Genomic DNA, 22,804 nt, shown 5'->3' with positions numbered 1-22,804 from the left:
TAAAACATAAACACTTATTACACCGTGTAAATTTTTTTTTTTTTTTTGTTCCTGGGTAGTAAGTGTTATTTCCTAATTGCTTATGCCTCAACAGTATAGAAAATGGCTGTTATTCCCCACAAACTTTGCTTTTGTGACCAGGACAGTGATATTTTGAAATGTACCTATTTTCCAGAACATTCCAGATAGATTCAGTGCTGCGTAAACTTGGAGTAACTTCTAGAACTTTCTAGAACTTTCCAGTAATATAAATAGTAGTATAAATACAGGGGCCTTAAGCCCACCAGTTCAGTTTAGTTCCAGCTGCCTAAGTGGATACATATCTGCATTTTTCTGAGATGGCATCAAGAGGCTGCAAGCATTTTGCTATGTCTGCTGCCAATTTATCAAGACAAGAGCGAAAAAGTACTCAGTGGAAGCATCTGCTAAGATGTGTGAGGCCTACAAGGCATATTTCGGCATGCCTGTCGGGGATTCAAGACAAACCCTGGGCACCTCATTTCACCTGCGAACACTGCACAAAAACTCTGGAAGGTAAGATGGACAATTGTTGCTCGGAATTTTATGTTATAAAATTTGTTAAAATGTTTAAAATTGTAAAAGTTTTTAATTTTAAAATGTTTTACAATTTTCAATGTTATTGAAAAAATATATCATATATGAAAAATGTTGCGAGAATCTCTTACACATTAGTCATGGGTGAAATAAATGTATTTTTGTAGGATGGTACAGAGGGGAAAAGAGAGCCATGAAGTTCGCTATCCCAAGAATTTGGCGGGAACCCACTGACCACTCAAGCAACTGCTACTTCTGCATGGTGGACCCTTCCAAACGTCGGACTGGCAAGAATGCACCTGCTATCACGTATCCGGACCTTCCTTCATCCATCGCCCTGGTGCCACACTGCCATGAGCTCCCGGTACCCACTCCTCCGGAGAGAGAGCAGCCGTCTTTAGAAGAGAGCAGCAAGTCAGAGAGCGAGGAAGACGTTGTAGATCCAGATGACAATTTCAGAGGTGGAGCTGAGGAGAGAAACCCATACTACCCCAACCAAAAAGACCTCAACGACTTGATTACAGATCTTGGTCTCACCAAGTCCAATGCCGAGCTTTTGATGTCTAGGCTCAAGCAGTGGAACTTGTTGGATGAAAGTGTGCAAGTCGCAGATCAGAGGAAGCGTCACCAACCTTTTTCCAGCTTCTTCACCCGTCAAGATGGGCTCTGCTTCTGCCACAATGTGACCAGTCTGTTCGAGGCAATCGGAATCGCCTGTAACCAGAATGAGTGGCGCCTCTTCATTGACAGCTCATCCAGGAGCCTCAAAGCCGTGCTGCTCCATAATGGTAACAAGTACCCGTCTCTTCCCCTGGCTCACTCGGTGCACCTCAAAGAGGATTACAACAGCTTCAAGACCTTGCTGGATGCCTTGAAGTATGATGAGTACGGCTGGGAGGTCATAGGAGACTTCAAAATGGTGGCATTCCTGATGGGTCTCCAAGGCGGCTTTGCCTTTGGGACAGCAGGGACACCAAGGGGCACTACCACAGGCGGGACTGGCCACAGCAGACCGAGTTCTCTGTGGAGAGGAACAACGTCAAGTGGGAGCCACTGGTGGACCCCCGGAAGGTGCTGATGCCACCACTGCACATCACATTGGGCCTTATGAAACAATTTGTCAGAGCTCTAGATAAGGAGTCGGCAGCCTTCAAGTACCTTCAAGACTTCTTCCCTAAGCTGTCTGAGGCAAAGGTCAAAGCCGGTGTCTTCGTCGGACCACAGATAAAGAAGATCCTGGAGTGCAATGAATTCCCCAAGAAGCTCACTAGTAAGGAGAAAGCGGCTTGGAACAGCTTTGTCGCAGTGGTTCGGGGCTTCCTGGGCAATCACAAGGCCGAAAACTATGTGGAGCTGGTTGAGACTCTGGTGAAGAACTACGGCACAATGGGCTGTAGGATGTCCCTCAAGGTCCATATCCTTGATGCTCATCTTGATAAATTCAAGGAGAACATGGGAGCGTACTCGGAGGAGCAAGGCGAGCGCTTCCACCAGGATATACTGGACTTTGAATGCCGCTACCAAGGACAGTATAGCGAGAACATGATGGGTGCCTACATTTGGGGGCTGATTCGTGAAAGTGATTTACAGTATAATCGTAAATCTCGAAAAACTACTCACTTCTAAATCTTTTGTAGTCATTTTTGTATTACTTTAGTATAAATACATGTTAATTTGGATTCATATGTTGTTTGTGAACGAAAAGACACAAATTCGCCCGTTTTCTCATTGGAAATAGGTAAATTTCAAAATATCACTGTCCTGGTCACAAAAGCAAAGTTTGTGGGGAATAATAGCCATTTTCTATACTTTTGAGGCATAAGCAATTAGGAAATAACACTTACTACCCAGGAACAAAAATTGTGTTACATAGTGTTGTTATTGAATGTGAATATTACTTTTTACTCAATATCCGGCAGAGTGTCGTGCTGTGTTATAAGGCAAAGAAAATGTACTAACTGGTAGTGTGTTAGTCGAGGTTAGCAATGCATATAACTTTATGAAACTGCATTCCTGACTGTGGTGGAAACACAGTGGCGCTAGTAGCAAACATTTCTCCTCCGCTTTTTATTTTTCCTGTGCTAAAACCGGTTTATCATGGAAGTCAGACTCATAACGCCATCAAGGGACCCCTCACTTTCCAGATTCTAGTTTGCTAAAGTTAAACCCAACAGCAAAACAACAGAGGACTGTGATGCAGTTATATATATAAGCTTCAGATATTACAACTCGAAAGAAGGAGGCTTAATTTGCATCCCAAATCCATATTTGAATAATAAAATGAGCTTGCAATTCCCTCATCCTCAGCCTTTGATGAGTGATTTGCATAGCATCTGTTCTCATGGTGAATGGAATTATTGCCATTCAAATGTGTGTTCTGAGAACCATGGCCATTATTATTGCAGTACCCGGATATCTTAATCGGGATAAACTGTTACAATATTGTCAAAGTGTTTACTTCAGTTTAAAATATTTGGAAAATTCCAATTTATCTTGAGAGTACCTAAGAGCATACTTACTGTAGTTATTAAAATCGGATGGGTTAGTTAGTTATTATTGTTATTTATTTATTTCTTAGCAGACGCCCTTATCCAGGGCAACTATCAGTTGTTACAAAGTATAACATTACAAAGTATCACAATACAAAATACCACATTACAGAGAACAGTTATAAACTACAGTAAAATACAGTGGTTTGAGAGCGATTCCGACTGAGGGCGGTTCATCTTAAAATAGTTGTATGGTTATATGGTTCTAGGTCTGTAAAATAATAAACAAAATAACACTGGCAGTACTATATACAGTATTATGTAACATATGTTAAACACTTGGGTGTTTGTGTGTCGTATTGTAGCGTACACGGGGGAAGGCAACAGCAGGGTGTAATCACAAACACAAAGATAAGCCCGATACATGCTCCTTCCTTGCAACGGAACCGGCTTTTGTCGGGCTTGTGTCTTTTGAACGAGAGGTCCCCTTGTCCGCGCCCGCCCTGCGCCTGGATGTGGATTGCCTCGCCCTGTGTGATGCGCCTGCCTGCAGGAACTGAGGTTCAGTATATTACATAAAAAAAACCACAAATATGTGCATACAATCGCTTGCATATAAATTATATTACATTGTTAAAAGTTTTTAGTGTAAGGTAGTCCAAAACAGTTCTAATCGCGGTCTTTGAAACCAGATATATGCCTTCATCATAAAGCATATAGAGTGGGTCTTTCTTCAAAACAGGTATGTGGAGCCGGAGAGCTGTGGTGCTCATGGTCAAGCAATGGGTTAGTCTCGAGCACCGAAACACTGGAGGGTAATGGAAATATCTGGTCATTGATCGCAGTTAATTATAGTATTATTTATTTTAAAAATACTGTCTATGTGCATAGATTGAATAATTTATTCATATTATGAGGAGTACCTGCGCTGGTTTTCCTTATTCAGTAAAAACAAACAAACAAACAAATAAATAAATAGCTTAATGGAAAAATATAAAAGCCTCCAGCATAAAAAGGGTTACCAAACAGCAATGACTGCCCTTTGAAGGAAAACCCCCTATTGCGCAACATTGATAATGACGTCTTGGTTGAGTGACGTAGCACCGTCACAAGACTTCTGAGGCAGGTCGCGTATACCGAGTGTTTGTATGTCTTGTTGAGAAGGGGAAACATGGCGGAAAGGATGGAGCACCTGGAAGGAACCGGCTTTGCTAAATTCGCAAAACGATAAAGAACAGCCGCGAATCGTCAAGGCAGGCGTATTTCAAACGAAAACACGTCCTGCTGCAGAATCTGAACCGAGGAGCGGTGCGGTTGTCTTTTCCCTTTTTCTGTTTTTTTTGTTTTGTCTGCGTGGTAACTGCATGTGGGGGCTGCTGAGAGACTGTAGTAAGTGAGTGTCAGGAAGGAAGAGAAGAGTGCTGACTCGTGCAGTGTATTATTATTTTTGCTAGGGGATGTTCTCCTTACTTTCCTACGGCAGACTGGTTGCCAGGGCTGTCCTGGGCGGACTTTCCCAAACAGATAGCCGGGATTACAGCCTGATTACAGCAAGCTGCGGCTTCGGAAAGGATTTCCGGAAGGGTATTTTGAAGAAAGGGATGTGTTACGGGGATGACGCCTGCTTCATTGCCCGACATAGATCTGCAGATGTCTTAGGTAAGTCTCGATCGCATTCTCCACTGTACTGACTGTAAATGTGCCCCCGATTGAATACCTCTAAAGCGTTGTTCGTATAAATTGCTACGCGATTCTTTCTCTTTGTTGCACACCACACACTGCTGTACTGTGGCCTTTGTTGTAAGGACCAGATGTCACTTTAGTTTCCAGCAGCAGTTTTCTTAATTCAGCATACTAGTAATAGAATAATACAAATAATAACAGCGTTGTCTTTTGCAGGATATAGTACATCTAGCAGCTGCTGTAACATGTTATACTTTGCAAATACAGTACAGCAGCGCAATTCATGCAATGCAGTTCATTATGCCTGCACCTGCGTTTTATTTGACTGGTCAGGTTTACTGTTAATGGTGTTAGTTAAAAGTATCCCCTTTTCTAAATGCGGTTATAGAAAGCTTGGTTAGTTGTTGCAGAAGTAGCTCGTTCTGGTTACATTTTATAAGCGTGTTTTTTCAGCGACGATGAGCTCGTGCAAGTTGATTGTCTGTGGACTCAACGTGGTTTCAAATGTCATTGCTAGTTGTACTGCATGCATCTGCACCGACAGCGTTTGAAATTAAATTGGGAATTTCCGTTTAAACAGTCTAGATTCAGATGTCTATGGTGTGTTCCCGCTGCGTTTTCCCCACAGAACCGATGGTTGCTTGTTATTTCAATCACAAAGCCCCCGATGCACACAATATGAAGCCCTGCGTGATACTGCTGAAGTGACCTTTTACCTAGACAGCGAGGAAGCCCTTGAAGATTAGCGCACAACTAGCGGCCACATTGTGCCCGCATTTTATGTAAGGGTTAAATTGCCGGCCGGTATGTTTCGTATAAATACAACAGTATTAGTCCTTATAAATGCCTATTGACTGAAAAAAATATATGTCGTGTCCAAACCCGTCTCCTGCTGCTCAAGTTCATGTGTGTTGTTTTACGGCCATGGCAACGGTAAGTCTTTTTTTTTCCAATACAGCGATAGTGTATTTATTTATTTTTATATATTTTAAATCAACGTCATTTCAGAAATTACGAACATATTACACAATACGCCGGTGTATCGAACCCGGGGTGGATGTAAAATCAATCTCATGTGTTTGATATTTTAAAGGTCATTGTGGTCATGTAATGGGGGCAGCCATATTGCCAATGTCGCGTTTCTCCGGCATTCCAAAAAAGTTTGGTGCGGCCTTTTCACTGGCGTTCTCTGTGTAGCAGCTGCCCTGTGCTCTTCAGAGGGCGATGCTGGCAACGCATTTGCAATGCAAAAAAATATTCTGTGGTTAGGATGGCTGTTTGACATTTTAATAGGTGATAACCAACTGAACGACCATAGCCTGTGTTCAGGTCAGCAAAATAATAATCATCATCATAATAATAATAATAATAATAATAATAATAATAATAATAATAATAAACACTAGTTTGTGTTCATTTTCTAGGTCTGCTGTAGATAGTCAAAATGGACTTTGACCTTTCAAAAATAGTGTTGCAATGAAAATGTTTGGAGTGTGTCCTGTGGAAAATGAAGTCTAAACTAAAAATGATCAAGCATAACTTAAAGTGGAAATAGAACCAATTAGCCAATATTTATTTAGGTCCTTTGGAAACACCTCAGTTTTGTTATCTCAAACAAGATTAGTTGTTCAGCCCGGTATTTGTAACTAATGACCTTCAAATGCTTTAGTGACGCATGCTTTTGAATTTATTGTGAGGGACAATGTGACGCATGCCTAGCCAGGTACAGTGCCAGGAGAGATTACTCCCCTTGGCTCTGCAAGCCTCCATACTCGCCCTCTGCTACAGGCCACTCATTCAGAGTCTGCCAGTTGTGCTGAGGAGTTTGGCTATGTGATGTGAAGTGTCCACCAGGGAAGTTAAGTCCACCATGCTCATTGTGAGGATTCCAGAGAGGAAACCCATTGAGGCTCATTTATTAACCTGTGCTGCTGCCCAGCCTCCATTCCAGAGACATTGCCATTACCTCAAGGTCATATAGGAATTCTAAATTAGAACTCTGTCCAGTCAGGTATTCAAGATGGCAACCATTGCAGTATTCTAAAGTTAACCCCCACCCAACACACACACACACACACACACACACACACCACTGTAGCATTTAAAATGGTAACTAGTCACCCTAGCTGTGCATTGTGTTCTGATTGCTTGAGATGCATTGCTGTTTTCAGAAGAGTACACAATGTTCCTGGATGATTCATCCTAACCCCCTGCCAACCTTGCTTTGTATTAGAGTGCTTAGTTCGATTCTGAGAGAGCAGTGTAGTTTTAAAATGTGGTCCTGTTGCCAGGTTCTGCTGGAGAAAGGATGGCACTTTTTTTTTTTATTATTTAACATTTTTTTATATTTAATGCAAAATAAATCACTTCCCGTTAATCCTGGCACTGTGATTGTTACCCGTTCACATTAAAATGAAATGTTTCTTTACAGAAGGTTACTAGTAACACGCAAGTGATGTTTATCACGTCTGCAGCATAAACTGATCTTTTTAAATGAAACTTTTCAGCCTGGAAGAATGCATTTGAGACTGGCAAGATCGGATTGCAGATTACAACAGTCTTGCATGGCACGCTGTCAGAACACTAATGCAACACTGGCGCTGAGACCCACGCTGGCATTTTAAATCCCAATTCACATCCAATTTCTTCTGGAACATTTGTTAGAATATATTTTCTTGTAATTTGGCTTCTCACAGTTGTAGGCAGATAGCACTGTGCTTATGTAGAGTAGAAATGAAGTCTGGGTGACATGATCTTTTATTGAACAATACTACACTATCATGTACCTCTGTTCCTCTGCACACGAAACAATGACCAGGCTGCTACCACACCTACTGGCAGTTTAAATAATGAATAAATGGGATGGGATTTATTTGTTATGCATGTTGCCTTGTAGTTTTGTGTCCATTTATTTGAAAAATCATACAAAAATAATATTTGGGACAACAGTTGCAAACAGTAACAAATAAAATGCATGCTGTTAAGATATTTTCAAAATGAAACATAATTTGTACCAAGGCAGGTCGCGTTCTCTCATTCAACGATTAAGATGTGCCAAGATAAGGCAACATTCTCAAAAGCTGAGTAAGTTTCCAGGAACCATTTGCTAAACACTGAGTCAGGAAAATTACTGAATAGGCTACAACTTGAGACACTTGGGCAATTATATGTGCCTTCTCTAATTGAAGACAAACACCACCGTCACTTGAATTTAAAATCTGAAACTTCCTGAATGACTGGAAGCGAGGTGTAAGAGAGGCATCTGATGGCAAAGGATTCTTCTCCACTACTTTCTGCCGTCTAACATTATAAATCAATCTGGCTGAAGTTGAATAAAGTGTTTCCTAATTATTTAGGCAGTCAAAGCCTCGCCCACACAGGTGCAGTCACACGTTCTAGTGAAGTGACTGAAAATATCAGATCTATAAGTATTCCCTCCAAATCCTTTTCCAGCAAACCAAAAAACACTGTGAGGCACGAGGGGAATCAATTAAAAACATGTGGTGCTAGAGAGCCACCTCGAGCCATTTGGAGTAAACATTCTTTACATAATTATCTTGTGCTGTAACAATAGCACTGTTATTGAAGAAGTGCTTTGAACCAAGTTTTTAAAATCCAGTTTCAGAAGTCCTAGGGTGTGTTGTTGCATTTGTCAGCCTAAAGCAAAATGTGCATTCAAAAGGTTTTTGTTTTTGAGCTAAAACATCTTTCTATTTCCAGATCTATATAAATACTACAGGTTTCTTGCCGTTAGCTCTGAGATAGACAGCTGTTTTTGTTTGTTTTCATGTCTGCTAATCACAAGTAAATGCCATTTGCATGAAATATTTTGAGCAAAAGGCGTACTTTAGCATGATTCCTTGTATGGTCACTGAGTTTGTTGGATTGTTCTCTGTGAAGCAATACTGCAGGATTGCCATTTCTGGAAAGAGACTCTCTGGCTGTTATCGGAGGGGTGTTCTCTTGGGGGAGTGTTGTGTGCAGCTGAGTGATATTCTTCCAAGGCATGGTCATTTAAGGAAAATGCAATATCAGACCTGTGTGCTGCCAATAAAGCTTTACATTGTTTTTGCTTCCTAATCCTGTTTCTTGTTCTGTAAAACTGCTGTAATTGTAGACAGTTCCCAGCAAAATTGTCAAATGAAACCTGCTGAATAATGTTATGTCAGCATATTGAATTACAGTAGTTTTCCATATACTTAACAAAAAATTGACACATTAAATGTGACATTTCAAAATCTAACATGAAGTACTGTAAGACCACTCGCTTTATTCCAGTGATGGAGACTACTGGAGCTCCCTTTCTCCACTCGCTTTTGAGTCACTGCTGGGCTGCCTAACCCTTAACGGAAATCGGGAGAAAGCTGCTTCAAATGGCGTCCCAATTTGCAGCAGGGATGAATGTGTCTGGAGAGGAGTCTAAGATTAGTGGGTTCAGAGTAGCTGTTGTGGTTTGGCACTGTTTTTTTTTTAGTTAGTGTCATTTTCATATTTAAGATATGAGTGGTAATTATATCTGATTTTTAATTTGGGTATGCCTGAAACTGGCACTGCCAGAATGTGAAAATGAAGAATATTGCTCTTGTGCAACCATAGACCAGAGGTGTGGTGTGAGTTTTAACACACTATCCAATGAAAGTGCCTAAACCTTCACCTCTGTTACTGAGACTGTGTCAAAGGTTCCCAGTGCCAGATCTTTGTACAGACAACTGTCTGTTGATGGCTAAGCCAGGTTTGGATCCAGCCCTCCAGGGGTGAAATGCTGGTGCATTTTCTAATATTTCCCCGTGCCCTGGAGCTACAGTTCTGTGAAACATTGACATGACCTCGGCAGTGTCTAGTTCCAATAGATTTGCTTTTCTTTTTTTCCCAGGAGGGTCCTGGCACAGGTCATAGTTTTCTCTGAACAGTTAAGTTACATTTGTCTCGAGTACAGATAGGGATTTTTTTGTCCTGCTCAGTTACTGAAAACATTTCTGCCCAGGATTAATTCTCCAATTGTGCAATGATCCCTTCTTCTAATGTAGTAGTTTAGAAACCCTGGTCTGGTAAATGCATTGTGTGGTGTTCAGGATTAATCAAGTAGTGCAATTGCTTGACCTGGCTGTGACAAGTTGTGATCTTGGCTGGAGGTCCCATGGGGAGGGTGGCACGTTAACGCAAAGTAATGAGAGTAATTAAATATCTGTGGTGCAGCTGTTTTGTTTTGTGTTGCCACTGATATTCGGCAGGGTTTCCATGACTAATTGAATTGGTGGATTGCCTTTTGCTGGTGAGCTGGACTAGAAACCCCTTACCAGTGATGAAAGCAATTGAAATGGAACCCCTGCTATCCATCACTGTCAACTAGAGCCGCCTTCTTAGCCTCGGAATTTCACCAGGGCGACGAGTGACATGAAAGTTTTTGAAATGTGGTGCTGAAGCTGAGACGTCTGGGAAGAATGTCAATGAAAGTGCATGTAATGGTTGAATCTGATGTTTAATTGCAGCATAGGGTGCTCCTTTTCCGCTCCTGCAAACCAAATGGAGTATTGAAGAATCAGTGCAGCATTGCAGCAGCTGTGCATTTAAGTGCTTGCTGTTGTATTGATGTGAAAGGTGAGCTGGCAGTGTGCCTGACTCTAAGCCTAATCTATATTGAAGGCATGTTTAAGATTGTAGCGCAGTGATTTGTGAAGTAGACTGGGATGAAGGAGAGCCCAGTTTAGAAATGTACTGAATACTGTCCTGTTTATCATTGAACTGGTGAGCTAAATACAGGTTCAACCATACACTTCAACAAGAGAGAGCCAGCTCCAAGATCCTGGCACTGAGCACATGAGCAAAACTGTTTGGGTATCTTTTAGGTATCTGTTATAGCAGCTTTTGATATGTATTTTTTTTTTCTTTAAACTGCAGCATTGAGAAGCCAGTCAAATTAATTGAAATGCGTATTTCAGTGTCTACAATTAGTGTTGGATTGACAGCTGTTCTGTAGAATATTTTAAGGCAAAAAAATATAGTTCATTATAGTATCACGATAGTCTAATTTTATAGTATGTTCTAAATTAATGAAAACAGTAATTGATTTGGAATTTCTCAAACAAATAGGTTACATTAGGGTGAAAAACAAATAGGTTAAATTAGGCATGGGCCAACTTGAAAAAGTTTTAAGTGTTTTAAAATGGTTCTGAGGTTACGTTTTGGTTTGTATTCAGTGCTTGCGCCCGCATTTCAATGCTGTCGAACAAGGTTGGGTCAAAACGCTTTTAGAATTCATACCCCATCTGTGTACCAAAGTAAGGAGATCTGCCATCTCTTGTAAGTCTGAGTGTATTTTTGTATGCAAAACTGCAACAATATTATAAGACTCATGGTCTCATTTTATAATAAAATATTCATTAGGAGTAATTGACATGACTGCAGAGTTGTGGGTGTGTGTTCCGTCTGTTTTCAATAGTAACCCTTTGTCTTCCTGACCTGTGTGTTTTAGGTGTGGCGGATGGCGTGGGAGGGTGGAGGGACTATGGTGTCGACCCCTCTCAGTTCTCAGGGACTCTGATGCGAACGTGTGAGCGTCTGGTGAAGGAAGGCAGGTTCATGCCGAGCAGTCCTGTGGGAATCCTCACCACCGGCTACTATGAACTGTTACAGAACAAAGTTCCATTATTAGGTAGGTATGGAACAGGGGGGGAACAGAGGGGGCTACGAAAAAAACAGGACTGCCCAATACCTGCTGTACTGACACTATGAAAGAATCGAGTAAACTGGAACCTAGGAGTTAGGGTAAAATGAACAGAATTGTGGATTAGCTTAAATATTTGAGTTTGAAAACAAAGAGGGAGAAGAGGTTCAAATGTCCTTTTATTCCAGCTGGCTTTAGTTAACAGTGGTAAAAGAATTCCGATTGTGTGATTCCATTCATGTTGCTCCAGCAGAACATTTCCTCTGCGTGAGTCACTGGCAGCAGGGTGTGGTGCAGTGAAGCCTGCCTTTGCAGAGATTGTGTTCATTCTTTCATGTTGTGCTTGAGGAAACACGTTTTAGGATGGCAGGGAAGGGTTCCTGCATACCATCCCTGGCTATATACCAGGTACTTTTTGGTTGCATATTTTAAGTCTTCGCTTAGCTCTGCATTGTTGGCTTATTTGTGAAACCCTTTTGGTTTCTGGCTGAAATAACCGAAATCACTTTGGCTTGCTCCTAGAATTTGCAGCACTCTCTTTAATAAATTAAAACCAGTGCTGGAACTAATGGGTGTGATGGAAATAACCCATGACCATTACATTGGTATACTGGGTGTTACCAGGGCACCCCCTCAATGAATCCTGCCATTTGTTTGTACCAAAAAAAACTAGATCAAGTACAAGCTGCAGTGAAATGTACTTTCTTGTTTAAGCTTTCAATCCAAAACTTTAAAGTATGGACAGGGATGGAAATAAGACTCCTATTGCATAGCAGTTACAACCATTCCAGGTTTTACTACAAGCTTGATTAGCCACCATGTATCGGTAACCAGCTCAGATGTCTTATTAAACTCATGGTAAAACCAGGAATGGGGAATGGATCAAACTGCTATGCAACGGGAGTCTTATTTCCATCCCTGATAGATGAAAGTTAAATGAAGTCTTGCCAATTTGATTTTATTGCTTGTTTTTTGGAAACGCCAAAAAGGGTTCTAGGGAAGAGGTTAAGGTTAAAAAAAGTCAGCAATAGATTGTTTTGATGGCAGAACCAGAGATCACACTTCTCCCACAGTACTGCAAGTCCCAGTGGGGGGGGAGTTGACTAAAAAAAAAGATCACACACTGTGTGTTTAAGAGGTAGGCTGGATATTGAGAGGAGTCCCGCCCTGTGCTGTGGACCAGCAGTCTAATGATGACTGATTTGCTGTAATGGAAAGGTCATGCTTATATTTAATCCCAGCAGTTATTACTTATCCAGGGCGACTTACAATCGTAAGCAAATACATTTCAAGTGTTACAATACAAGTAATACAATAAGTGTGACAAACCACAATTCAATAATACAGCAGATAATAGTGATAGTTACATCAGGATATGATTAAATAGTGATAGTTACATCAGGATATGATTAAATACAAAATACTACAGGTTAAACACTTGGCAGATTACAGTGTTCTGAAGTACAGGATTAAATGCAGTAAAATAGGGGGCAGATAAGAGCAAAATAAAGCACATTTAAATGAAGGGCGATAGTGTCCCAGGATACAAACAGAGGAGTTCTACAGGTGCTGTTTGAAGAGGTGAGTCTTAAGGAGGCGCCGGAATGTGGTCAGGGACTGGGCAGTCCTGACATCTGTAGGAAGGTCATTCCACCACTGCGGAGCAAGGGTGGAGAAGGAGCGGGCTCTGGAGGCAGGGGAGCGTAGCGGAGGTAGAGCCAGTCTTCTAGTGCAGGCGGAGCGGAGAGGTCGAGTGGGGGTGTAGGGAGAGATGAGGGTCTGGAGGTAGCTGGGTGCAGTCTGGTCAAGGCATCTGTAGGCTAGTACAAGAGTCTTGAATTGGATGCGAGTGGTGATCGGGAGCCAGTGGAGTGAGCGGAGTAGTGGAGTAGCGTGGGCGAAGCGAGGCAGAGAGAACACCAGGCGGGCAGCAGAGTTCTGGATGAGCTGGAGCGGACGGGTGGCGGACGCAGGGAGGCCAGCCAGGAGGGAGTTGCAGTAGTCTAGGCGGGAGAGTACCAGGGCCTGGACCAGGAGCTGGGTAGCGTAGTTGGTGAGGAAGGGTCGGATTCTTCGGATGTTGCTCAGGAAGAATCGGCAAGTGTGTGCCAGAGTGGAGATGTGCTGGGAATAAGAGAGGCAGGGGTCCAGGGTGACTCCGAGGTTCTTAGCGGAGGAAGAGGGAGAGAGTGTGGTAGATTCCAGAGGAACAGAGATAGAGAGATCACAGGAGGGGGGGGAGGAGGGAAAGAAAAGGAGGTAGAGTTTGACCCTTGGAGTGGAACGTTGAGTCTGGCTTTATGTAGAGTTTGTATTCTTACTTGGTCACAAGAGCAGAGAGAAAGAAGAAAAAAAAAAACACAAGTGACTGTTGTCCATTTATTTCCCTTCTGGCTCTTTCTTAAAAAAAAATTAATAATAATAATAATTTAATCATCATAGGCTTGTAAAATCATGGGATCTCCCCTTGATTTATCATTTCCAATCAGTTTCAGTGTGCAATACCTCCTGTCTATCCCTCCAATTGTTGTAGTCTAAAGATAGTAGTGTTCAGATAAGAAATCCAATCCTATAAATCTCTGTCTGTCTGTCTGTCTGTGTCTGTATGCATCTATCTATCTATACTGTATATACCCACACATGCAGTGATTCCATTGGTGTCCTGCACAGACTCGGGCACACTTTTTTTTTTTTTTTTCCAGCTGCGTATGGCTTGAGGCACAAGGAGTTTAAGTGACTTTCCTACCAAGGTCATGCACAGCTAGTTGTGCCTGGGCTGGCTTGAAACCCTGAATATTCTGGCTGTGCCTTTTGATCATTGGACCTTGCTGCTGCTTCCCTAAACAGATCTGTGTAATCCAGAACGAACCTACTTTGCCTTGCATGTGTGACGCATTCTTGTAAGGCTACCCAGCAGTCCCGTGCACAGCGCCTGTTCTCTTTTTTCCATGTCGACGTCAAGCTGCCACACAACCTTCTATTTCTGACCCTTGGAATAGAACCTTATTAATATTACAGCTTCTCAGCAAGCAAGTATCTGGAATAAATAAATAATAACGCGTTATGGGTTAGCGTTTCCTGAAAACTGACACTTGTGGTGTATGGTGTGTTTTTTTTTTTTTTTTTTCCCCTGTTTCAAATTTAGGGTGTAAAAAAGTATTTAATTTTCAATCCTCTGGGCTCTGCCCCCCAGTGGGATGGCTACAGCCCCCTGGCAAGCCTTTCATCTTGGCTGACGTGTGTCTGTGTGTGTTGCAGGGAGCAGCACGGCATGCATCGTGGTGCTGGACAGGCGGAGTCACCAGCTGCACACAGCTAACCTGGGGGACTCTGGTTTCCTGGTGGTGCGGGAGGGCGAGGTGGTGCATCGATCGGACGAGCAGCAGCACTACTTCAACACCCCCTTCCAGCTGTCCATCGCCCCGCCCGAGGCAGAGGGGGCCGTCCTGAGCGACAGGTGAGAGACGCTCACTTTCCAAACCCTTGTGGTGTCTGAGTGAATGTTGAAATGTATTTAGGACCTGGTTAGAAAACCTGGAAAGTCTTTGGGAGCTCGAGCTGAGTTTCCTTGTACTTACTGGGGTCAATCCTGAAGAATCGGAGCCAGCAGTGGTGCTCTGAAACCACTTGGCTATTTTTACTGACCAGGTATTAATGTCGCTAGTTGGCTTTGCTCAGCCAGTCATGGAGCAGAACATCTTTCAATGCAGAATACATTCCCACTAAAGCAGTGAAAAAAATGTCCACCTCCTACATTTGTCACTGTAGGGTCATTTACTGTCTTTCCCTTAAAGTATCTATTACACTCATTAGAAATGTAGCCAAATGGCCGAATGCATAAAACGTACATTTCCGATTCATGTTCCCCTTCAGTGTGTTCTTGGTTTATGCTGCAGGTGTTGCAGAAGTCTTTCAGCACTAAGTAACTCCAAATGAGCATCATTCATATATGGGCACAGTGCAAAGATCATTTTACTGGTCTGCTGTTCTGAGTGGCGTTACCTAAACCAGTATTCAGGTCTGCAGTGTTGAGAGATCAGTTAAGGTGTGTTTTTTTCCAGATGTGCCAGTCCAGTCAGAGTACCTGACTTCTGCAGCTCAGTGTGTTCAATTTGAACTTGTTTTAAGGTCTGTCTCTGAAACATTCCCCTGGGCAGCGCCCCAGGTCCATGTGATGTTGGTGCCTATGCCTCCAGGCAAGGGAGCTTGGCAGTAGCGTGGTATATTGTCTTGCAAGGGAAAGTTTTATCTTGGCAGCCCTCCAGGTGCATTGACGGGAGAACTCGGCTCTCGCTGACGCTGGCCAATCCTGGTGATGGGAGGGCAGGAGGACTTTGACACTGTGTGTGTGTATGTGTGTGTCAGACGGTGGGGGGGGGTGGTATTTTTCACTAAAATTACAAAGTAATATTTGTACCAAAGTACTACACACCAATTATACAAATTTGAATCTACTGTATATGCATTAGTGCAGATTTCTTGACTAAAAATGAATACAGAATATGAGAATATGTTCCTGCATGTAATTTTAAAATAAATAAATAATACCTTGAGGAAAGGCAGGTCCCTACAATATATCCAGAGTGGTTCTCCTTGTGACTTGCACTCTGACAAGTGGCAATGGTACAGAAAAGGTACAATCTCCTGGGAGTATTTCACTTGCCATGTAGATTTTCAGTGATCTTGGAATGTACACAAGTGCTTAGATCACTGTATCCAAGACGCCCGTATTACTTGATGTTGGCCCTGTTATTTTTAGTGCATTCGGTGTTTGATTGTTTGAAGTCCTGATTTGGGCTGGATCTGGTTCGAGTCCCCCTGACCTGCTGTAACACAAAGACCTGGAATTAGTGATCCTGATTTTCCAGTTTCAGCAGGAAAGGATTTCATGAGTGTGGGCTGTAGGGAGGAGGGGAGGAGCAAGGTTAATCCTCTTTTCTGGTGACACTCGGGTCACCCCCCCTCCTTTTGGAGTCTGGCTGCAAACCAAGCCCAGTTTTGAACTTCTTCAAGACTTTAAGATTAAGCAGGTCCTGTGAACCTGCACAAGCAGTGGGAAGGCATTTCTCATTTCTCATGTTGTATTTTAAATACAGGGTGCTTATCTAGCAGGTAATTAGAAATGCATCCTCGGTGCCAGACTGTTCATGTTCTGCCATTCTCTCTCCATCCCCAGCCCTGAAGCTGCCGATAGCTCCTCTTTTGATGTCCAGCTAGGAGATATTATCCTGACGGCAACAGATGGACTTTTTGACAACATGCCAGATTATATGATCCTACAAGAATTAAAAAAACTAAAGGTATAGCCTTTTTATAATTAAAATAATACAGATAATTTTACTGTAGGATTTTAAATTGCATGTCTTTTGGAAAACTTGCAGTAGATGCTTTGTGTTGAATGTTTTGAGATTTATGGATTGTATTTATTATTGCAGAATACTAACTATGAGAGTATACAGCAGACTGCGAGGAGTATCGCAGAGCAGGCCCACGAGCTAGCATATGATCCAAATTACATGTCGCCTTTTGCACAGTTTGCTTGTGACAATGGACTGAATGTACGAGGTAAGCCCCGACTCCAATAAAGTGAATCCTACAAAGGTTTGCAAAATATTCCTAAAGAAGTTAAACTGCCCCCTTTATCTTAACACTAATTCCTCTGCTTAATTTGATTCAATCATGGTGGGGCACATAATTTATTTCATGTCTAAGAATGGAAAATAACAAGGGAACACTGTATAAGCTCTATTATTATTATTGTCTACTGTTGACTGTTGTAGTTAAGCAACAAAAATGAAGTTTACACAGACGTTCGTCCACTCCCAGGCTCTCCACTTAGTTACTCGGCAACCGTACTGTGCTCTGGACAAGTCTGAAACACAGAACAGCAACTTTGCTGAGCTTTGGCAGAGCTGAGGAGGACCAACATGTTACAGAACCAGTCACAAACCCCTTTAGACCTCAAGTCACAAACGACATTTGCTGTTGATTCAGTCCCTGGGTTTATTCATTTCATTGAAAGCTATTTTCGGAAACTTGTGTTCTAATGCAGTGTTCCGTTTTGTGTTCTGCAGGAGGGAAGCCTGATGACATCACAGTTCTGCTGTCTATAGTAGCGGAGTACACAGACTAGTGGCACTGGAGAGCCATGTTGTCTTCCTCAGTCGTGTTCTATTGTACTGTTTCCTGCTGGCAGGACTGTGGACTCCCCTCTCCTTGCAGCTAAACCCCCAAGGCCAGTTACTCCCTGGGTCTGTAGCCACACTTCCACCACTACCAAGAAGAGGGTAAATCTTCCTGCAAAGCAACTAGGACAGTCCTACACAGAAGAACTGTGGTGTCTGCCAACTTGGACTATTTACCACCCTTTTGGCATTGGGTAGACCTTCATATTTATAATGGAATGTGACATTATTTTATTCACAGGAACACGCTTGGCAGTGCCTGGTACATCATGGTTTCAGTCTGTGAGGTGTTTTTCCATAAGTGTTGTTTGATGTCATTTGTTTATTGTCCAGCAGGTGGCTGTAGAGACATCACATGCCTATAATATTAGTTGTCTTGGTCCCAGTCACCTTCTGAACAATAAACACATTTAAATGTGGGGTCTTTGGATCCCCTTTCCCCTGGCTGCGAATGTACAAACTCAAACAGGAGCAGAAATATGCATTTGAATTTCTCTCCTCTCTCTCCTGTTCTTGCATTTTAATGTTTCTGACCTATATGGACAGAATTTGGGAGTCTGTGTGCAAGTGTTTATTGCTGTTGCCTGAATACTGAACTTGAGTCAGTTGGGTGGCAAATATGAGGAACTCAACAGTGAACAGGGAATGAACTCTGGTTTGGTTGCCTATGGAAAAACGGCTCCTAATGTTTCCAAGGTTTGATCAGCCACCAGTCATAGATCCTGTGTCTATCAGATTCCATTTCAAAGTCTTCGAAGCGGATACTGTAAACGGCTGCCAGTCTGGAAGGGGGCTGGCTTGATTTAAAATTGTCCTTGGCACTGGCAAAGGTTTAAAAGTTGAAGTTTCCTGATCAATTACTTGCACTTATAAACAGTGGGAGATGTGTAGGTTCACTGATGAGAGAAATGTAAATTGTGATTGCATTAAAAAAATAAATAAAATGAGGCATAGTGGTATATAGAGGTCTGCCACATCAGTTTGATTGCCTTCCTCGATGGAAGAAAACTCCAGCTGAAACAACAGGCTTGTACTTTTGTTTGCTTAGTTTTCAACAAAAAAATGTTAGAGAATAGCGTTCAGTAATAATGTTTCGTCATCTGTTTGAGTGGCATGTATGGTAGCATATTGGAGAGCGTGGCTGTTGGTGGAACTGTCCCAATCCCGTTTAATTTTTTTTCTGTATTTTAAAGTTCTGTAATGCTGGTTTAATGGAATTAAGAAGGGATGATGTTTTGTTGCAGCACCTTAGTGTTGGTGTTTGAGTAAGGGCAGATGGATTTGCTTCCTATGTTCTCTTAAAGGACATGTATATTGAGGTTTGGAGTATTTGTAGTTAGATAAAGCTTTTATCTCAATACATATACACCGTTTAACTGTTCAGAAACACCAGGTTAGAGGTCAAATATCTTAAACTTCTGGCCCATCAATCTAGCACAGAATTCCCCTTTTAAACACAGGTTTTTAATTCATTTACTGCAGTTGGAAATCATTACTAGTATGGACTGGGAGTGAAAACAAAGCTTACTCAAAGCATTTTTTTTTTATCCCTGGAAATGGTGATGGATTTCAGAAAGAGCTAAGTTAGACAATCTGGTTCTTCCTCCAAAATCTCCAAAGCCATGTACAGTCCTTTTTGTTTTTATAAAGAGCAACATTTGCAAACAAGCCCTTCTGCAACGGTGGGTGCCGAATGTTTAATGGCTGTTATCCAGTCGCTCTGAACGTGTTTTGCAGTGCATTGACTATGCATCGGAGCAGGACCGGGGACCCACCTGTTGGTATCAAGAGCGGATAATGCAGACCAGTCCTATCTGAAACCAAATGTTCTCTAAGATACCTCGCTGGTCACATGCATCACATGTCAGGGTGCTCTGAGCGAACTCTGCCCCGGGTGAATTAAACAAACACTCTGTTATGTCACTGGATAACCAAGTCTAGCCAACTTGTCACAGCTGAGTGTGTGTGTGTTTGTGTAATGTTATAACCAGGTCTAGCTAATTTAGCACAGCTGTGTATGCGAGTTTGTGTAACGTTACCCTTCTCTGTTGGGACTGTAACTCCTGGAAGCGTGTGTGGGTTCTGCGTCTGAGATTATCTGAGTTTTTTTATAACCTTTTATGAAAAATACCATTAACGCACAAGAATAATAAGTTAGTACCGGTGAGTGCTTTTGTCAACAGGTATGTTAGGTCAGAAATGAGTAATGAATAATAAAGGTTTATTTTTATAACTTTTTTTTTTTTCCTTTAAGTGGTTCCACAGTTCTGTAGTATATAAAAAAAAATATATATATATGGTTCTTGTACACAGAATTTTACCACAGCCAGATAATTAATTAATGTATCCCACTATGGAGTTCCTAAAGCCATCTTTTACAAATAGACCTCTCTCTAATATTGTATCTCTCTCAACCAGGTAACTTGTTTGTGAAAGGTCTTCTAAACATTAGTGTGTTAGTGTTACATTCACATGTTGAACATCAGGATTTTCAGTTTTTGTTGTACTGTATATTTGCATAACTGTTTCTGTGCAGCTTTTTATTTTGTAATTTAAAATTCAACTTTTACATGTACCATGTACATGTCGATTTTACTTTATTTAAATGCACATCATGCTTCTAACAGGCATTTCATTTTTTTTCAGCTTTTCACTAGTTTAAACCAAGGAATTGATTTAATGGACTATTCCTGTATTTACATGGTCTGCTCCTCCTTTGTACAGTGAAGCTTTCTGTCTACTACCCAGCTGAACTGGTACTCTTGTCAATTCATCATTGGCTATTAAAGACATTTGCTGGTAAAGCCTTAAGAAAAGTCTATGTTGGTACTTGGTGTAGAATGACTATTTGCCAGTCAAACAGTTGATAATCAAAAAATGATTAATAAATCATGTATTTGATAATGTCGGGTGTTTAATTTGTGTGTACAGTTTTGTAAACCATTTCCAAACAGCTTGGATTTAAAACAAAACAAAAAAACCTATTCTAAAATTGTTTTTCTGCAGCTGCACTTGAGACGTCTGTCTGAAACCACAGTCTTCACAATTACTTTCCATGTCATTCAAACAGCTGAAAACAATTAATCTTGACATTGCTAGTTCACCACGAGTACACACTTTAAACACATAAATATATCGCTGTGCTGCTCTGAAATTGAAGGCTGCAGTTAGTCGACTGACAGTTTCTGAGGTCGACTAACTTTTCTAGTCGACTCTTCAGAGTTGCACCTAATTTGTACCTGTCAGTTGGGAGGCAGGAGTTCATGCCAATGCACCTTTTAACAGCTTCTCTGTCAGAATTGTAATTACAAACATGCAGTGTTGGTGATATCTGGAAACTATATTGATCAGTGGGTCTGCATATTACCTCATCCTCACACTATTTGGGTCTATTTCGAATTAAACAGCAACAGATCTAAATATTGTCTCCCTTATATTTATAAGTGACCAGTGTTAAGACAGACTCCTCAGATGCTGGGTAATAGGCAGAGACTTTCTCTATTTTCATTGCTGTTATTTGCCTGGCAAGTGCACCAAAGACCAGTTTTTCCCATGTGTTCTGTCAGTCCTGTCTGTGTCTGTGTGTGTGTGTATGTATCAAGCAATACTGTAATATAACAATTTGTCTGTTTTTGCTGTGCTTTTTCTCCCTCACCTGATGTCTGTACATGTGTATTCTTTAGGTTGCTTGCGCTTCGAACATATCTAGCATTTGCGTGTTTCCTCCTGTAAAGCTGTCTGTGCACAAATACTTAAAGAAAGGCCTTGGGGCCTCCTGACTAAATGTTCATAAGGATACTGTAGTTAATGGATTTACTGTAAACAAAGGTAGTGTTGTGATTGTTGCTTCATAGCGATGAGAACTGTGATACCGACGTTGCACACTGAAAGTTTTGAATTTGTAAACCTTACAAAAAAAAAATACAAAATGTGAACTTGAAGTTTAGATTTTCAGTATTTTGCTATATCTTGAGTCTGTGCAATTTAAGTGTAGTGTCCCACTACAGATCTCAACTATAGGACACAATATCAATTTGGAAGCCAGACAGGATACGAGACCTGACAAAAGTGATCAGACCAAATTCATAGAAGTGACATAGTGGACACACCCTGTTTTGATCCTGAGTTTGCATTGACTTGGTTTGGTCTCTAGTGCTGTTTTAATAAGCTTCAGAATCACTCCAATATAAAATCTGGTAGTTTATTTTCAAGATAACTACTTTTATTCATTGGTCAAAATGAGTCCCTATGTAAAACAAGCTATATTTGATAAGTTTGCAACTTGCTCTTGTAGACCTGTCAAACTCTCCTCAATTTGGCATTCTTGTTATCTTGTTTTTGGCAAGGTAACTAAATGAATATTTTGAAGTTATTTAATCCTGGCTGGAGTGCAAATGCTTTCCTATTTGGTTTCTGTTCAATTAACCTTTCAGTGGTAATCCCGAGACAGTAGAAGAGTATGTGCACCACAATTGAATAAACTGTTCTCAATGTTAAACATAAATAATAAAAAAAATGTATGTCGTGTCTTTGGTGTATGTGTGAAGGCAAGCTAATTGAAGCGGGTCTGAAGTGGAGATGTAGGAAAGAGTTGGCATTTCAAACACACACCATATCCGCCTGCACAAATCCAGTTCCATGTGTTTAAGCCCTTGCAAAGCTAGCTTGCCCAGTCTCGAAAACCAGAATGTTCTCAAATTCTACTCCTGAAGGTGCTTCTGCTTTCAGGACCACATTTGAACTTTCTTACTTGTTCTCTTACTTTTTCTCTCTATTGCTCGCTCGCTGTGGAGGCGTTTGCTGTGTACAATACAATAATGCAGGAATAGTTTCTGTAAATATGTTTTAAGAGCTGTACAATATTTAAATAAAGAATATAGTATTTATACTAATCTGTCTTGATGGATCTTGTTTTGATGTTTATTCGCATCTAATATCCTCAAGTACAATACCTTTTCACAGGTACTTTTTTTATATACAGAGACCCACAACTTTAACCTGGTACTCCATGGCAATTAAAGTTAATATAATTAAAAGGGTTATTTTATAATTCCTGTGATGCTTGCAGTGCATTAAGACCTTGATCGTGTTGCTGTATTGCACGCAACCGCTATTCACATTCTGTTCTTAAAGGATGGTGCTGACATTTTAACGTATGTATTTTATTTAATAGGGTGTGCAAAAAGAACTGTTACAAGGATACAACGATAAAGCAGAAGTGATCGAAT

At 41.3% G+C, this 22,804-nt stretch overlaps 2 protein-coding genes across 2 annotated transcripts; both read left to right on the top strand.

Moving 5' to 3' along the window:
• Positions 1-64: 64 nt before the first annotated feature.
• On the top strand, positions 65-4,004 carry LOC131739406 (uncharacterized). Its single transcript, XM_059033211.1, has 2 exons — positions 65-534; positions 723-4,004. The coding sequence occupies exons 1-2, from the start codon at positions 339-341 to the stop codon at positions 1,631-1,633; spliced, it is 1,107 nt and encodes a 368-aa protein (XP_058889194.1). The 5' UTR covers positions 65-338; the 3' UTR covers positions 1,634-4,004.
• Positions 4,005-4,182: 178 nt separating this feature from the next.
• Positions 4,183-22,468, top strand: LOC117426786 (protein phosphatase PTC7 homolog). Its single transcript, XM_059033212.1, has 6 exons — positions 4,183-4,703; positions 11,200-11,379; positions 14,650-14,848; positions 16,568-16,691; positions 16,827-16,956; positions 17,466-22,468. The coding sequence occupies exons 1-6, from the start codon at positions 4,502-4,504 to the stop codon at positions 17,522-17,524; spliced, it is 894 nt and encodes a 297-aa protein (XP_058889195.1). The 5' UTR covers positions 4,183-4,501; the 3' UTR covers positions 17,525-22,468.
• The last annotated feature ends 336 nt before the right edge of the window (positions 22,469-22,804 follow it).

Source organism: Acipenser ruthenus, chromosome 11 (assembly GCF_902713425.1).
Source record: "Acipenser ruthenus chromosome 11, fAciRut3.2 maternal haplotype, whole genome shotgun sequence".
Taxonomy (NCBI): Eukaryota; Metazoa; Chordata; class Actinopteri; order Acipenseriformes; family Acipenseridae; genus Acipenser; species Acipenser ruthenus.
The sequence above is the reverse complement of the archived record's forward strand: the minus strand, read 5'-3'. Positions and strand labels throughout refer to the sequence as shown.

Coding starts and splice junctions, on each gene's coding strand:
- LOC117426786 (XM_059033212.1), top strand. CDS start 4,502: ATGTTCTCCTTACTTTCCTACGGCAGACTGGTTGCCAGGGCTGTCCTG. Junction 11,380..14,649: donor GAACAAAGTTCCATTATTAG/GTAGGTATGGAA, acceptor TGTGTGTTGCAG/GGAGCAGCACGGCATGCATC. Junction 14,849..16,567: donor GGGGCCGTCCTGAGCGACAG/GTGAGAGACGCT, acceptor CTCCATCCCCAG/CCCTGAAGCTGCCGATAGCT.
- LOC131739406 (XM_059033211.1), top strand. CDS start 339: ATGGCATCAAGAGGCTGCAAGCATTTTGCTATGTCTGCTGCCAATTTA. Junction 535..722: donor CTGCACAAAAACTCTGGAAG/GTAAGATGGACA, acceptor GTATTTTTGTAG/GATGGTACAGAGGGGAAAAG.